The sequence below is a fragment of the Vigna umbellata genome, chromosome 4 (genome assembly GCF_029865625.1).
Source record: "Vigna umbellata cultivar VRB3 chromosome 4, Vumbellata_1.0, whole genome shotgun sequence".
NCBI classification, from domain to species: domain Eukaryota; kingdom Viridiplantae; phylum Streptophyta; class Magnoliopsida; order Fabales; family Fabaceae; genus Vigna; species Vigna umbellata.
Genome location: NC_142168.1, coordinates 41,507,206 through 41,525,679, shown reverse-complemented (window position 1 = coordinate 41,525,679; position 18,474 = coordinate 41,507,206). Strand labels below are relative to the sequence as shown.

The window sequence follows — 18,474 nt, the reverse complement described above, 5'->3', positions numbered from 1 at the left end:
AAATAGGAAAGTTATCCCCTCGCTAAGTATGATATGACGATGGAAGTGATGATAAACGCCTCATCCTTGGCCAAGTACAAACAATAAGAGTGGGCCTCAATTATTGAGAGGACCTAAGTTATTATCTTTTAGGCCACATATTTTAAATATATCAGAGTAGGTTTAATTTTGGGCTTTGTATTTTATGCCTAATATTAATGGGTTTCCTTTGGGTCACATATTTAGGCCTTAATGGCTTTTCTTTGTTGGATGCTCCTCCTCTCTTCTCAATCTCTCCCGGTTCCTCACTAAACAAAAGAAGCTAAGGTAGCCACTCAACCTAATGAAACAAATAAAATAATAATAACCCCAAAAGTTAAAAGAAAACCTACCTACAAATAATAAAATATTAACTTCTTTCTCTCTCCTAAAATAATTAATATAATATAAAACAACCATGCATATAATAATAATTAAAGAGAAAATTTCTCTTTCCTTCTCCATAAAACAGCAAATACATAATCTTGGTAAATCAAAGCGCTGGCCCCACCTCCTATAGCTTTGCACAAGATAGAAGAAACAAAAATCACGTAACAGTGATAACTCACTGAAATTATAATGCAACAATTAAAATATAAACCTTATTTAATCCATTCTAGAAATTAAAATAAAATAATTATTAATTAACTTTCATACAATCCTAAACACTTTTATCACCCAATAAATATCATAAATAAATATTTAATATTAGAAATTATAAAAAAAAAGAAAATAATTTTATTTTATTGGATCTTACAAAACATATACATGCATTAACAATAAAAGAACAATGGAATCACGACGAGAGATTATAATATAATTAATTAGTGCCTAAATTGGTTTCAATATAATTGGTTGTTAAATTGGTTTCTATATATTTGATTATTAAATTAGTTTCCAAATTAGAAACTAAAAGTGGGTAGCTAACATTTTCTACCAATGTTTTAGCTATTTATCACTATTTGATCTAAATTAAACATATAAATATATATTATTAATATATTTTTTTTTTATTAATTTCGTTTAAAATCTATTATAGGATACCTTAGTTCGTATTTTTATATAAAAAGTTTGTTTGATACAGACTTAATTGGGATGTAAACTAATTGAATTTTAAAATTCATATAATTACAATAAAAATTATTCGAGATCATATACTTACACTATAGAATATTACGGGTGCAGGGAATTTTTAGGGATTATTAAGATATGAGAGATATGAAATATATGATAAATAAAAAAGATATGTTATATGGAGATATTTTTTATTTTATTTTATTTATATTATATTATATTATATATATATGTATACATATTACAAAAATGTAAAAAAATATAAAATATTTACAATATCTCAATTTTGATTTCTTAATTCTAAAATAATAACTAATTTTTAAAAAGAGAATTATTTCTAAAAAATAATTTAAATAAAAAAGATATTAAGTTAATATAAGAAAAAATTCCTTTTATTTATCATCGGATCAGTTAAATCAAAGCTCTATAGGATACGTTTTTCACTTTTTGTCGTATATTACAAAATGATCAATCAACCATCAAAATTGAATGAATTGAAAATACTCGTCAAATTACCTTACATGATTTTATTTATTTTTTAAATAAAGACAAAATCATTAACCTGAGAATTTTATTTTTCTTTCCAAAATTAATGACCTGAGAATTTTCCATTTATTATGATTGAAAAAACAATATCCACAATGCTATATATGTAAGTTTTGTCCCTTGTAAAAAAAAAATTATTAAAAAAATCTTATAAATAGAAGATTAATTAAGTTACCATATTTCATATTTACTGTATAACTTGAAATTATTTATGAGTGTCGATATTTACAAGGTATACATTGAAATTTGTATATTTGTCATCACCTCAATTACAGAATATGTCTCATTCAAGTTCCAATTTGATCAAATTATTATATTATGTAGAAAATCATATCAACATCTTCTCTTGCCAAAGATAATAAAAAAATGTTGAAGAAGCTTGCACAACTTGAAACTTTGCTTGATAATGCTCCAATGAGAAAAACAAAAAACAAACAATATAGGTCACTTATAGGGCTATTATATAACTATCCCATATAAACAATTTGACAAAGAGTGAACTTTCAAATATTATCATGATCAACAATTGGGTTCATTTATACTCTTTAAAATGTAAAATATACTTACAAATGTTTATTATACTTACAAATGTTTATTAATATGTGATTGTAACGTCCCAAATTATATACGTCATGCATATAAAATAAGACGTCATCATGGATAATATGTAAAAGCAGTTAAGAGTATTAAGGATTACAGTCATTCTCAAATTAGCTACAAAATTTTAACTTAAACTTAGCAAAGTATTTTAACGTACCAATAACAAATAGAAATCCTAAAACGACTAAGCGACAACGTTAACTCCCTCCAATGCTGCCTCCAAACGAACCTCCTCGCCATCTACTCACATCCAAGTGGATGATCATCGCAAAAGAAAACACATTCCCAATCAAAACATAAACACGCATTACAAGAGTAAACTAGATATACAAAATTATGTTATCACAAGCACACCCAACATGTAAGTGCATACAGATGAATTTCAATATACACATATCTTGTTATCCTTTTCCCTTATCTTAATACACTTGATACTTGACTCGTCCGGACTGGAATGATTGCCGAGCTATGGCGGGTCATGCACTCGTGGTGACTTATGAAACTTGGGTTCCCCACCCTACCACACTCACGAGGTTAATCCGTCATCACTCACCTTGGAGCATACTGGAAGCCTCCAAGACTAGGACCTCCTGCTACTCCTCACCACATGGTTCAATCCTCTCTACTTGAGAATGACCGACCATTGGAGTTTCAGGATAACCCCCAAGACTGAGCTCCCATGCAAATCATTCCATACACAATAAGGGCACCACCATGTATCCTCTCCTTGAAGACCATGGAATTACGTCCATTAACCATACTTGTAAAACCGTTGTTTCCATTACTTTGAATCACATACCCTTTCACTTTATTACCCACATGATAATGCATACATACGTCCTTAAAACAACATAGAATAGTTCATTTAAAATAGCATACTAGCATGAATAAAACATTAATCGAATACATAATGAGCAAACCAAAAACATCCTTACTTGCAAAATATTGAATACTATAAGCTCTAGACGAACACTAGTACATCACGTGTACTACATATATCATGATTTGGATGTTGAGGAAACGTTTAGATTTTTGGGAGGAATAAACCTGACAAGGCATTGCTTCGCTCCTACGTATCTCCATTTTCGGTGGAGAATCAAGGCTTACGTAGTTCTGGTTCAGGTTCATTGAATGATAAATTGAAAATATTTTTTTTTTATTTATTAAAAGAATATATACATAACTAGAATAAAGAAAGAAAAAATGACAAGATCGAAACCTTGTTTAGATAAAAAAAATGGGTTGGAACCCAAACTTTTTATTTTTCTTCTATCTGCAACACTCTCTATTTCACTTCCCAAATACTTAAACTATTAAACCCAATTTCCCCCATAGGCCCACACGAAGAATTGGAAATAGGCTTAAAGCCCAATCACCCTTTCATTTGTGGCAGAAGCTTCTCAGCATAATCAAGGGGTCCTCCCTTCATGAGAGGTACAGGCCGTGCGATTGGGTTGCGAACTAGAGAGAATCCTTTCTCTCCTTCCCGTTCGGCAGTGATGGCGCAAAACGGAGGTGCTCACGGCGGCTGCGAGGGCTGAGGTTGACGATGGTGGTCGGCGAAGGCGCAAAAGAGGCAACGAGGCGGTGGCAGCGATGAGGTTTGAGATTAAAGGTGAGATTGAGAGATCGACGGTGGTGATTTGGTGGTTTGGGCGGAGAAGCTGATGCCAGCGAGTGGCGGCGAGGGAGAAGATGAGGAGGTTCGACGATTGAGGCTCGATGAAGGGTTTGAGCAGCAGTGAAGTCCCACGGTGGACGTGACGGTGCAGAGTTGAGGTGGCTCAGAGGCTGACGTCACGGCCAGGGGTAGACGCGGACTGGAAACAGGTGGCGCCGACGACTCGCGGATGGCGGAAGTGTGGCTGCGGAACGCGACGAGTTCGCGGATCTGGAATGGTGAGGGAGCACCGGTGACAATGAGGCTCGCGGTGGTGTTGGGGTGGCGCGACGGAGTGGAAGGTGTCACGATGCCTTCACTCGTGCTGGAGATTGGGAGTGAGTTGAGGGCTGTGGTAGCAGCGACGGCGGAGGGAGTTTCGCGGTTGCAGAGGAGATAGGATGTGGATTCGGTGGCTTGGTTGCAGATGATGGTGGTTTGGTTGAGGAGCTCACGGTGGAGGGAGAGCGGCGGTAACGGGCAGACGTTGAAGGTGAAGTGGCGCGATGAAGGCTCGTCCAGTGATGGACCGCGGAAGTTGAGTTTCTGTTGAATCTGGAGAGAAACGTCTCATCCCCCAAACGAGAATGAATTGTATAAGCCTTAATCTCCCTTGGAGCACACTATCAGCAAAGAATAAAACATTGTTGGCTGATCCAAAGTTGATAGGGAGAGGAATGAGATGGGCACCCTTACGGTCTTGAATGATTGAACCGTATCAGGATTGGTGGACGGATGAAACAAAGGCAAAGATGGAATTGGTGAATTGTTTCGGTGAACAAGCTTTGAACTCACCAGTTTGGGATTTGATCTTCTTTGCCTTATTTTGATTGCAGGTGATTAATCTAGCTTGATGAGGGATGTGGAATCATGAAGAATGAATTTAGATCTACATGGGTGTTACGAAAGGGTAGAGCATGAACCTGATAGATTGTATATCTTGAATAGGATGAGACTGTGGATTGAATTACAAGCTGTTATAATAATTTGAACTCTGATGCACTTGTCTTGGTTGTTACAAGGATAACGTGAATTGATCAATGAGGGGTAATGCAGAGGTATAATATTTCACCATTAATCATCAAATATTGTATAATTCCCACATTGAAACACATTTGGTACATTTAAATTAATCAAAATCACAACCAAACATCTTCATAAATTTGCACACATACCTGTTGAAGCTTCTTCTAACCAATCTCGTTCTAAATTTCTTCTTCTTCTTTTCTCCTCCCCACTCTGTTTTCCAGTAGCTTCTTCTCCCTTGTATCTCCTCCCCGTTTTCTGTCCAACATCCATGAACTCCTTCTCAAAAGTTCCACTCACTTTGTCTTTTCCATATAAGACAATGATCCGTGATTAAAAGTGGGTAAAATGGTTGTGCATGAAATGGTGCACTGAGTAACTTCTACGACGCAAGTGAGATACAGTTTGGAGAAGATTTTATTTTTATTTAAAACAAAATTGGTACAGAAATAGGATGTTGACAGCATTTAGAATAAGAGTAGTGATAGGGTGACACGCCTACGTGTCACTTACACTCATTTGACACGGTCCACGTCACCATTTTTCAAAAAAAACTGCAAAGTGATGGAGGGTAAAAGTGGAAAAACACCTACTAGGGTTTGTTTTTTCAGAATCGAAATCCCCATTTGAGTTTTGTTAAGAAAGTCGATTTCCACCACTATCATATGGTTCTCAGTTTCATCTTTCAGACACCTTAGTCGTTTGTTGTGAACGTTATTGAGGCGCTTCATTGGTTTATTGTGGAGGCGTGTGCTTGGTGTATCGATTGGTGTCGCGCGTTTCGTCTTTGGATTTTACGTTACAGGTTTTTGATTTTTTATTTTCTGTCTTAGGCTGTGTAGTTTTTGTCGTAATGTAATTTTTTGCTACATCGGTTTATTGATGTGGGGTTGTGGGGGACCAATCTCTGATTTTTGGGTTGATGGGAGGTGGGGTTGGTTTGTTGGTGATGTGTTCTATGTTGGAGGTGGGGTTGGGGTTGCTTTGCTGGTAACGTGTTTTATGTAGGAGCTTTATGTGTGGTGCGAGAGGAAGCAGAGTAGTAAAAAGGTTGAGACTTTTGAGTTTCATTTTGACCCTAGGGTGTAGGCGTGATACGGGGTCGGTTTAAAATTGGGGAGGTGGTTTTTTAGACTTTTGAGTTTGTTTTTGTCGTTATGTCGTTGACTGAGGTTGGTTTTTAAGACCCTTTATGCATGCATGAGTTGAGTAACGAGCTGCAGGAAGTGGTTATGTTGTTAATCGTATGTGGTTATTTGTAAATCTGGTTTTGTACTGCCGTAGAAGTTTTTTATATTCAATGAGACAATGAGAGCCTTAGAAACAACGAGACCCTTCACAACCTGCTAAGCCAGTGAGCTTGCAGGGCAACCTTTTCTTCCACTCCCAAACGAAATGAGATTGCAATATTCTCCCTGCATTAGCTGGTTATCTTGTTAGTCGGATGTGGTTATTTGTAAATCGGTTTTTGTACATCTGTAGCAGTTTTTATATACAATATCAATGTCCACATTTTAAAGTGCAATAAGTGGTGTTATGGTTAGTTATGCATGCATTAGTTAGATACATTGTATTTTTTGGTACAGTAAGTGGTCAATGTTCAAATTTTAATATCACGATTCCACTTTATGCATGCATTAGTTTGATACACTGTATTTAACCAATTTATTAATTTGAACATGTGACTGTCAAGTGAGATACATAGTATTATACAATCAATTTTATTTTGTTTTGTTAAATTTGCAGGATATAGTGATATGGACAAAGAAGTCAGTGAAATGGTAAGTATGGTGTATTTTTATTAATTTACCATTAAATATGCACAATGTTGTATTGAATTAAGTAACATATGGTTTGATTTATACTTGCAGGCCTCACTTAGAGTTAGGCATCGAGTCGAGACACAACATATATTTCACTACTGTAATATCAATGCAGGAGCAGTTACAACTTATTCGACAACAAACGGTGTGTGATTGGGTATTACATGAAGGAAATATGCATAGAAGTACAGTAATGAAGAACTGTGGAATGCTATAGCAAATGAAGAAGTCATGAAGTAGGATATAACTTGTAATGATGTTGCTGGAATATGATAGAATATGAAACAATTTTTGTTCTATGGTTTTTTAAGTTGTTTACTATGTATAATGAAGGATTAGTTATGCACTAGTATTACCAATGTCCATTTTGTGTACATAAGCTATTAACTAAATTAGCAGAACTTGCAGTGAACAAAAGTTATTGAGCAAATAACCATATAAAACTTAACAGATAACCACTAACTGTACGAAAAATATTTGACATTGAAATTGAAGTTGAACACTTGTATTGTTGTACATAACATATTCAGTAAAGGAAAATGTTATCTGGACAACAAAAGTTTGACACAGTTTTGACAACGGCCACGTGGCGTCTGTGCATTGGCTCAGTGAATTGAAAACAAACCAGAGAAAGTGAACCGGGGCGAGGGGTATTTTGGGTTTTCTAGATTAAATTTTTAACATTTGGGTTTGGCGGTTTAGGGTGCAAAAGACGTTCGTTCAAGCCTTGCTTCTTCTCGTTCGTTCAAGCCTTCTCTCTTCGTTCAAGCCTTGCTTCTTCTCGTTCGTTCAAGCCTTGTCTCTCGTCCGTCTTCTCTCTCGCTGTGTCGTCCGTCTTCTCGTTCGTTGAAGCCTTCTCTCTACATCTATACGGCATTGTCTAGGATTGCTAAGAAATTATCAAATTTTGACATGTATAAGATGTTCAAATATGTACCTAATGTTATTTGACAATTTTGACATGTATAAGATGTTGAAATATGTACCTAATGTTATTTGACAATGTACACTATGTGTTTGTAATAAGAATAGTGGTTGGATTTCGAAATGAATTGTTTTTACTTTGCGTTTGTGTTTGTTATAATGACAAAATTAGTGATTGAAAAATCAACGCAGCATTATAATAAAAATTTGAACAGTACGAGACCATTTTCACTAAAATTAATGGTAATTAATGCGAAGGATTTGATAAATTTCTTAGTGGGGAGATGGGTGTTGGTGATTGATGTGAACGCAAGAAGCGTGGAGTGACCCGTGATGAGTAGGGGGACGAAGTAGTGCAAGAAATGAGTGAGACTGCTGAAAAAAGGGGCTGGTAATCGTTTACAGGACCCCTGTAAACGATTACCCGAGAGAAATTGGGAATTTGTACAGAAAGTCCAACACAGGTACTCAGTCAGGTGAACACAGGTCACCATTGGACAAAAAACTGACTTTTATGCTAATCTGCACCTGTCTGAGGCTTGTGCAGGTGTTCCAGTGGTGGGAGAGGGTGGATGGTGATGTGATGTGAGGCCAAGGAGGGTGGGGAGACCCCTCATGAGTTGGAGGAGCAAGCTGTGCAAGGAATGAGTGAGACTGCTGAAAAAAGGGGCTGGTAATCGTTTACAGGACCCCTGTAAACGATTACCCGAGAGAAATTGGGAATTTGTACAGAAAGTCCAACACAGGTACTCAGTCAGGTGAACACAGGTCACCATTGGCCAAAAAACTGACTTTTATGCTAATCTGCACCTGTCTGAGGCTTGTGCAGGTGTTCCAGTGGTGGGAGGTGGTGCATGGTGATGTGATGTGAGGCCAAGGAGGGTGGGGAGACCCCTCATGAGTTGGAGGAGCAAGCTGTGCAAGGAATGAGTGAGACTGCTGAAAAAAGGGGCTGGTAATCGTTTACAGGACCCCTGTAAACGATTACCCGAGAGAAATTGGGAATTTGTACAGAAAGTCCAACACAGGTACTCAGTCAGTTGAACACAGGTCACCATTGGACAAAAAACTGACTTTTAGGCACCATTTTGTATGACATAATTAAATTCATTATAACACACCATTAATAGAGATTCAGTTACACAACATACACAACAAAATGATACATTGTACGTTTCAAATATTACAGTTATCCATGAAATAGTTATAATGGTGTTCATATAAAATTACAGTTATCCTAAATCAAATCATCAAAACAACGAATATTGAATTTAACCGAATAACCGAATAAAGTTGTCCTTCAGTAAATAACCGAATAAAGTTGTCCATATATCCAGTTACTGCATCAAAGAATTAAAACTTTGATATTGAATTTAACCAGTAATATTGTTGTACAAAATAAAATTCAGAAATAACCACAAAGGTCTAACAACATAACCAGTTATTGTAACCAAATCAGCGCCTATGCATTTAGTGAACGAGCGCTCTCTACACGTGACCGAGCGTTCGTTCTGTACAGCTGACTGAGCGTCCAGCGTTTTAGCACATCACCCTGTCGCCCAGGACGCTCGTCACATAGCGAGCGCACGAACATTTCATAGCAAGCTGACGCTCGTCGCCCCCTGCACGCACAAGAGGACGGTCGTCCACAGAATATGAAGTGGACGCTCGATCTGGTAGTGGACGCTCGTCCATAGGTCCGACACTGCCACATGGACGCTCGTGTAGCGCTCGTGCAGACGCTGGACGAGATGGACGCTCGATCTGCTAGTGGACGCTCGTCCATACGTCCGTCGCTGGCACATGAACGCTCGTGTAGCGCTCGTGCAGACGCTGGACCAGATGGACGCTGGATGTGCTAGTGGACGCTCGTCCATACGTCCGTCGCTGGCACATGGACGCTCGTCTAGCGCTCGTGCAGACGCTGGACCAGATGGACGGTCGTCCAGACGCTCATTGAGAACGACGGACGTCCAGATGTGGACGCTCGTCCATACGCTCATCCAGAAGGACCCTCGTTCAGACGGTCGTCCAGAAGTGGACGCTCGTCCAGAAAATTGGACGCTCGTCCAGAAAATTGGACGCTCCTCCAGAAAATTGGACGCTCGTCATGGTGTACAAAACCAAATTGCATAAATAACCACTTGTTTTGTTGTAGAAAACCAATTCAATAAATAACCGAATAAAGTTGTCCATAAAGTTAAACACTTTTAATTTTCACGAAATGAACTTCATATAAAACTTATAACATAACGAACATTACATAAGCCCTTAATGCAACAACAAATTGATCAACATAAGTTAAGTAGTTCACAAATTTTTCTAAATAACACATCCATGTGACCACGCACAATATTCGACAACAAACAACAACGATAAATCTGAAATACAGGCAAGGAAATTATGAAAGTTTTAAACTTGTTGCATTTATATTGTTCTTCTTTCATCCAGTGCCTTCAGGTTTGTGAAGAGGTGGAATCAATTTCGATAGAATGTCATCAACGGAGCGTGTTGGAGGCTTGTTGGTATCAATTGGTATTGATAGACGTACACAGAAAGGCTTTCTCAATTTCTGCTTCACCAACTTTAACATGTATCCAATGAAGGATTCTAGGTAAACAACTATTTGTTTTAGCCAACTTCTTCTGACCGTACAAAACATGTTCCATTGCCCAGATCTGTTACATACAAACTTCAATTTCAGAAAAGTAACAATTGTAAGTTATAACACAATAACTTCTGTAACTAACATCAAAATATACCTGTAATGCAAATACACAACCAACCACATGACAGTGTGATCTGTTTTGTCTCTTTCCCACACACAGTGCAACATCACACAAACTAGAAACCAAATACTCATAAATAACACGCCCCCAGTTATATTTTCCAATACAGGATAAATCATCTAATAATTCAAATAAACCTGAGGGAACTTTTCCACCTCTATTTGGGAAGAAAAACTCACTCAACCCTAACAATAAATATAATCTACAAACATCACTTACTTCATCCCCTTTTATATGCTTTTGAATTTCTTCATAAACATTATGAACACTTACATCAATTGTGTCAAACAATCTCCTAGTATGACAATCAACTTCGTCTTTAAACAACTTAAACATCTCTCCATTAACCCTAACCCCTAAACCTAAACAAAGGTCTAACTTGGTGAATGGAATAAAGACAGACCTAACTTCAAACCCGCCCCTCCTCTCTGACCATCTACTACACAATTCTAAAAGTAGTGTCCTACTCATTTTGGCATCCACATCAATGGACAATAGCCATGCAAAAGGAGTTGTTTGTATCAATGTCTTTTGCACATCTGTTAATAATGTGTTCACATGTGCCAAGTATTTTGTCCTGCATGAATGCCGTACATAAACCTATACATCAAAGTATACAATTGAATAAGTCAGACAAAGCATTTCACCAAATTAATTTTAAAAACATAATAAATCATCATGTGTATTCAAACCTGTTTCTCCATAATGACTCTTCCAACTATCTCTATGGTTTGTACTGAATGTCCATAAAATAAACAAGTTAGACTTCAAGCCATAAAAGGTAGAAAATTAAAAATCATGTCTGTCATTCATCAAATATCGTTTCAACCTACCAATTTATTAACCTAATTATATCAAACATTCTACAAAAAGACAAGATAAAAAATAAAATAGTGGTAATAATGATTGTGTGGATAGTAGGAAAGCATTAAATACTCTGGGGAAGGGAATACATACATTTGTCATAGGGTAATCATGCAATCTTCAAGTTCACCAACATTTGTAAAATCTAACTCCTGCATCAATTGTCATAGGGTAATACATGCAAAACAATTAATTTCGTAAGAGCTGATTCCACAAGGACACTAGAAACAGAAAAAATGGACAAAGAAACTTTTGGTGTTAATCAAGCACTTAGCTCTATGAAAGAATACTCTATATTTAAATTCATAAATTAGATGAAACCATTCTCTACATAAAATCCAAGGAGTTATAAATAACAGTGGCCAAACACCATATACAAACCACAAACAACATAATCACGCAATATATCTAGGGGCAAACAGGGCACAATGCAAAATGCTAATACAACTGACCAAGAAAGGGCAACCTAGTAGTGATAGAAATAAAATATATGTGATGGATTCCAAAGCAAATTTATCTCTCAGTAAAAAACAGTGGATGCAGGTACATAACATATACAATACATAAATTAAAAATAAAATGGTGCCAGAAGCAAATGTATGAAAAATTCAGGACACCTTAAACTGATGTTCAACTCTCATGACAATATTTCCCTTTTTCTAACGCAAAAAAAATATCATCAAACACAAAATAATTAAGGAACATAGAGGGAGTGAATGCAGCATGGACAGGGAGTTTTCGGACTATAACAAAAAGGGGAATCATTTCAATCAGTTCATGGGAAGTAGCTCCAGCATTGGCGCCAAGACAGTTAGAAACGTTTGCGTTGCATTTCGTGCTGCTGCTGAGTAGAATAACCGTGCTGGGTGGGTGCCATTTTGCAAACTATTCCAATCACTATTCCCTCTGATTTCGTGGAACTTTTTCACTCTCTAGCTCTCCATCGACACTACCCTTTTTCCATTTCTTCTAATCATCTCACACTTCATCCATTTATTGCAATATTCCCTTTTGCAAATAAGCAAACCAAGCCCAAAAACACTAAGGACAGTAAATAATCCTACAGGTTTGCCCAATCCAGAATTTTATCTCTCACGACATTTCCCCTTTTAGTCTAGGGTTTCCGATAATATACCAAAAATAAAAACAAAGATAGACAAATTATGAGAAAAGAACAAAGGAACAACAGTATCATACTTTATATTATTCAAACGGTACAAAGGGGAGAAATAAGAAAGGGGACAAACCTTCCGCGCTCCACATCGACCACGTCCGGTACGAACTTTGCCTTCGGCTACACCTTCGCTGGTACAAACTTTTCCTATCACGTCCAGCCTCCGATGGCAGCAATGGAGTAGGGTTTGTGTTTTCTCCCTCGATCTCTCTCGTTCTCTCGTTATCTCTCGTTCTCTCTCAATCCTAACCCTAGCTCGAACATTTGAAATTTGAAATCCCACACATCCTAAGCCAGCAAGTTAACTCGAGCGTCTTCGAAATTTGAAATCCCACACACAGATCCTAAGCCAGCAAGTGAAACGCAACGTTTCATTTACTTTTTTACAAGCCAACTCAGCACAGCAAATGACCAAACTATCCTTCATGATGTTGACAGTTTTCGGGGCCCACCGCGTGTCAAATGAATGTAATTTGCTTTAACCGTGTCAAAGAATCATTTTTGTTTATAGTGTGTTTGCCATTTGCCGTTTGTCACCATTAATGCTGTTTGTGCTTCACTCCTTCAGTCTTATCATGGTATTAATAAAATATTAATGGTGCTTCACTCCTTCATATTTTATAATATTTATGTCTTCTTCAGATTAGTATATAATGTCACTGTATGTTTTTATTATAAATTATTATAAAGTATTTTATTATATAGTATTTTATTATAAAGTCTTGATATTATAATAAAAATTACTGTGCATATATAGTATTATTTTTATTATTTTAGCATGTAGAAGAAAATATTTAATATTAAATAATTCTTTTTGCCATTGATTTTTTAGTGAAAAAGTTTAGAACATCTGGAAATGTATCAAATTCAATAGAAATTAATGCAACTACATCTTCATTCACTAAGAGTAGAAGTAAAAATGCTCCGGGAAATCGATCTGATATTGGATGGAAACATGGGTTTGACGTTAACGGTAATGGAAGAAAAGTGAAATGTAACTATTGCTCAAAGATTGAGTGGAGGTATATTTAGATTTAAACACCATCTTGCTGGAACAAGGGAGGATTCTGAACCTTGTACTTCTGTTTCAGATGAAATAAAAAATTTGATGATAAAAATAGTTGTTGAAGCCAAGAATGCATCATTAAAGAAAAGAAAGATAAATATCGATGAAGACGAGGAAGAAAATGAGAGTCTTGAAGGAGGACACAAGATATTCAGTTTTAAAGGAAAACAAAAAGTTGCTACTGCTAGCAAGGGAGGAGTCCAAGCAATTATAAGTCAAATGATGAAAAAAGGATACAAAGAAGAAGTTGATGCTCAAGTGGCTGAATTCTTTTACACCAGTGCCATTCCTTTTAATGTAATTAGAAATCCAGCATTTGCAAAAATGTGTGAAATGATTGGTAAGTATGGAGTTGGATACAAACCACCATCTTATCATGACATTAGAGAAAAGCTGTTGAAACAAGCTGTGAATAAAACAGATGAAATCCTTGAGGATTATAAGGAGGAGTGGAAGAAAACTGGATGTACAATTATGACTGATGGTTGGACAGATAAAAAAAGACGTTCTATTTGCAACTTCTTGGTGAATAGTCCTAAAGGGACGATTTTTCTTTATTCACTTGACACTTCAGACATATCAAAAACAGCTGATAAAGTTTTCAAAATGTTAGATGATGTTGTTGAGTTTGTTGGAGAAGAAAATGTTGTTCAAGTTGTCACTGATAATGCTGCAAATTTCAAGGTAGTTGGAGAGTTATTGATGCAAAAGAGGGAAAGATTGTATTGGACTCCATGCGCAGCACATTGCATTGATTTGATATTTGAAGATTTTGAAAAAAATTTAAAGGTCCATGAATTGACAATTAAGAAGGGAAGAAAGATTACCACCTACATTTATGGAAGATCAATGTTGATTTCCTTGTTGAAAAAGTTCACTAAAGGTAGAGACTTGATAAGACCGGGTGTGACTAGATTTGCCACAACTTATTTAACTCTTGCTTGTCTTCATGAATTGAAGGCATCGTTGTTGACCATGTTTAGCTCTAAAGAGTGGAAGACAAGCAAGTTTGGAACTTCACTAGAGGGCAGAAAAGTAGAATATGTGGTATTAGATAGTCGGTTCTGGAAGAATGTCTCCATATGCCTGAAAGTTGCTGCCCCTCTTATGGTGGTATTAAGATTAGTAGACTCAGATGTAAAACCCGCAATGGGTTTCATTTATGAAGAGATGGATTGTGCAAAAGAGAAGATTAGGTCTAACTTTAACAATATCAAAAAGAGGTAAATTTTCAAACTTTTACTTATTCAATGTTTAATTACTTATGTGTGAAATTATTTCTGATATAGCATAATTGATGTAGTTATGAAGAGGTTTGGAGAATAATTGATGCTCGATGGGATAATCAACTTCATAGGCCTTTGCATGCAGCTGCCTATTTTCTGAACCCCCGTTTCAACTATGAACCTAACTTTAGAAGTGATGATGGTGGAGAGGTGAAAGAAGGATTGTATTTTTGCATGAGAAGATTGATACCAGATATGGCAGAAAGAAGAAAAATTAATTTACAAATTGTTGAATTTCATAATGCTAGAGGACTTTTTGGAATGGAAGATGCAAAGGAGTGTAGGAAAGAGTTAAATCCTAGGGAATGGTGGGACATGTTTGGTGATGGAACTCCAGAGTTGAAGAGATTTGTTATTCGAATTCTAAGCTTGACTTGTAGTTCTTCTGGATGTGAGCGTAACTTGAGCTCATTTGAAATGGTAATTTAAATTATTTTTAATTTATAAATTTATTATGTTTATATCTTCATTAAAAATATTATATTTCATTTTAGGTTCATACAAAGAGAAGGAATCGTTTGCATAAAAAAAGATGAATGATTTAATTTATGTGATGTATAACTCCAAGCTGAAAAGTAGACAAATTCGAAAAACTGTAGCTCTTCCATTTGATGACATTGAATCAGATGATGAATGGATAGCTGAAGAGACAGATGATGTTGTTGAGATGGATCAAGTTGAAGGTGAAAATGATGGTGAAAATGTTCACTTAGATGAAGCAACAACAAATCCTGCTCTAGATGCTCTTGATCTTGATAATATAACATTTGGGAACAACGAGGATGCACAACATTGTTCCAACCAAGGTTATTCCGAAAACTACACAATTGACCCACGAAGGAACAAAGGGGAGCCATTCAGCCAAAGCGGGGGAGTACAGACCAAGTTTTTGTACAAAAACACCTCACCTTCTCCCAATCTAACACCTCAACAGGCCTAACACATCCATTCAAGTCTCACTATCTAGGACAGACACTAGGGTCACCGGTTCCAACCAAGGTTATTCTGAAAACTACACAATTGACCCACGAAGGAACAAAGGGGAGCCATTCAGCCAAAGCGGGGGAGTATAGACCAAGTTTTTGTACAAAAACACGATTTTCCCCTAGTATTCAATTACCCCTCCCTTGTAATCGATTACGAGGCCCAAGAATTAGAAGAACACATTTAAATTAATTACTAACACATTTAAATTACCAAATGTAATATTAATAAAATTAATATTTAATGAACAGGACAACACTTCAATTCAAAATTAATACAAAATTTGTTCCTGTCATTGTTTTCCTATTTACATTCTATATTAATCCAAATCGTTCCAAGGTGTCGAATCTTCGGACGTTGTCGTTGCCAAGGATCTAGTCACAAACATATTTTTTCCTGAAGCCGAACAACTCCTCCTGAAATTAACATTTTCAAATTATGAATAAAAACACACCCCAATATTCATGACATATTTTCACACACAGAGTCAAACTTACATTTGTATAATTTGGCAAACTTTGACCATTATATTTCTCATCTCCATCCCACAATTCAATTGCTTTCAACATGACAACACCATAGTCATATCTATATCATACAAAAAACCATAAATCATTCATAACTTTTGCTTCGGCTATAAAAAATTAACAACTAATCCATGGACAATCAACTTACAAGTTAGGTTGGACAAGGATATTGGCTTGTTTAACTATTAAAGGACACTTCGATTCTTCTAGCTTATTGGTCAACAAACCAAAAAAACGCTGCATATTTTTAGCTTGTCATATAAAATATACATTCCAAATTAAATACGGTTCAACAGATTATTGTAACAATTATAACCAATTCTCAAAATACATTATATAATCAATATTGAAAATACACTATAAAAATTACCATGCTTTTGTCAATCCGAGCACGCCCTTTGATACCATTACCAAGTGAGTCAATCACAAAAAAACTCAAAGGTGCAAACTTTAAAGGCATAGCACCACCAATGATTATCACTTAAATATGGGATGAAAACCTACGAGTGGCCACATAAATGATAATTGAAAACATTTCATAAACAAAATAACAAAGCAAGTGGTAAGTACAAATCACAAGTTACTCACCAAATTGGCAGACAAGATGTCAGACAGTTCAATTAGATCAACAGGAAAATAAGTTTCATAATCTTTTAGTTGCCACACATGTTGATTTGATGGACGTCTCCTATAATCATACCGCATATGGTTCTGCAATGAATAAACAATAACAAAATAAAAAAACCATAATATAATAAACAGTTACACAAGAAATAAATTGAGGTAACATCAATCTTTTACCCCAAACACAGGACTAAAAACAATCCTCTTTACTACTCCGGACAACCTTTTCTCAAAATACATGAAAATTGATGATGCAAAAAATACAACCTACAAAAAAATAAAACAACAAAATTTAGCACTTTCAAATACAAGCTTCTACGTTCAACAACATCATTATTGATTCATATCATGAAAGTGCATAATTACCAAGTTGTCAACATATTGCCTCGGCCCTAGAGACTCACATTCATTTGTGCTCAGTGGTTGACCAAATATTTCAGCAATGAAACTGTAAACACAACAATAAGAATTCGCATACCAACATAACTGTTTTTTAAAAATAAAGCATTATTCTATTACCTTCGTTTAATCCCTTTTGCAGTTACTGAGTTGTACAATTTGTCGAAATCAACCTGTGTTCTAGGGTCACCTACATAAGTGCGCAAAGGCCGTACGGACATCGGTTCAACAATAACATCTCCTTCTTCATCTTCACCAATGTCAATGACTGCTGGTGGATCATAATGTTGTACACATAATGGTTCTTCACCCTCTTCATTTTCAGGTTCGGAAACCCCTTCACCTACATCGACTTCACATACACGTCCTTCATCCACTTCAGCGACAGGTTGTTCAGGTACTTCAGCGACAGGTTGTTCAGGTACTTCACCCACACGTCCTTCATCCACTGGAGCGGCAACTTCTTCAGGTACTTCACCTACACCTCCTTCATCAACTACAAAACCATGTAGTTCATGTACTTCACCTACACCTCCATCATCCACTACAGCGTCACGTATTTCACCTATTTCAATTACACCTACTTCATCCACTTCAGCCGCAGGTTCTTCATGTACTTCAACGACACCTCCTTCATCCACTTTAGCGGCATGTTCTTCAAGTACTTCACCTACAACTCCTTCCTCCGCTAAACCTACAGCTCCTTCCTCCGTTACACCTACACCTCCTTCATCCGCTACACCTACACCTCCTTCATCCGCTTCACGTACAGGTTTTTCATACACTGGATGATCTGCACCGTCAACATTCACCTCAACATCAACCGAACAATCTTCTTGAACCTTTCTACACTTCCTAATACGACGAAGTTCGTTCCGAACATCCTTCATTTTTTCTCTTAGCCTTTTTATCTTGAGGTTGTTTCTTCTTATTTTTTCCTCAGCTTCTGATTCCTAACTGTGTTCACCTTCGTTCTCATGTCGCTCTGCAGCCCTGCTACATTCAAGCCTTGCTCTATCATCCATATGGAAAGCAACACGTATGAGCGGCTTCCGACGATCATGGTCACTGAGGTACCAATCAAATTCCA

The 18,474-nt window shown here is 36.5% G+C and overlaps 2 protein-coding genes and 2 long non-coding RNA genes across 4 annotated transcripts; 2 read left to right on the top strand and 2 right to left on the bottom strand.

Moving 5' to 3' along the window:
• Positions 1-2,189: 2,189 nt before the first annotated feature.
• On the bottom strand, positions 2,190-6,646 carry LOC148200233 (uncharacterized). The gene is made up of 2 exons (XR_015785436.1): positions 5,074-6,646; positions 2,190-2,478 (listed from the first exon to the last, which is right to left on the bottom strand). It is a non-coding gene; the product is annotated as an uncharacterized LOC148200233 (long non-coding RNA).
• Positions 3,504-7,149, top strand: LOC148200232 (uncharacterized). The gene is made up of 3 exons (XR_015785435.1): positions 3,504-4,956; positions 6,671-6,705; positions 6,796-7,149. It is a non-coding gene; the product is annotated as an uncharacterized LOC148200232 (long non-coding RNA).
• A 6,270-nt stretch (positions 7,150-13,419) lies between these two features.
• LOC124848073 (uncharacterized) lies at positions 13,420-14,791 on the top strand. Its single transcript, XM_047325683.2, has one exon. It carries the CDS (start codon positions 13,607-13,609, stop codon positions 14,789-14,791), a length of 1,185 nt encoding a protein of 394 aa, XP_047181639.2. The 5' UTR covers positions 13,420-13,606.
• Positions 14,792-16,934: 2,143 nt separating this feature from the next.
• On the bottom strand, positions 16,935-18,274 carry LOC148200231 (uncharacterized). Its single transcript, XM_088113193.1, has 4 exons — positions 17,505-18,274; positions 17,352-17,433; positions 17,163-17,252; positions 16,935-17,072 (listed from the first exon to the last, which is right to left on the bottom strand). Exons 1-4 carry the CDS (start codon positions 18,272-18,274, stop codon positions 16,935-16,937), a joined length of 1,080 nt encoding a protein of 359 aa, XP_087969319.1.
• Between the last annotated feature and the right edge of the window lie 200 nt (positions 18,275-18,474).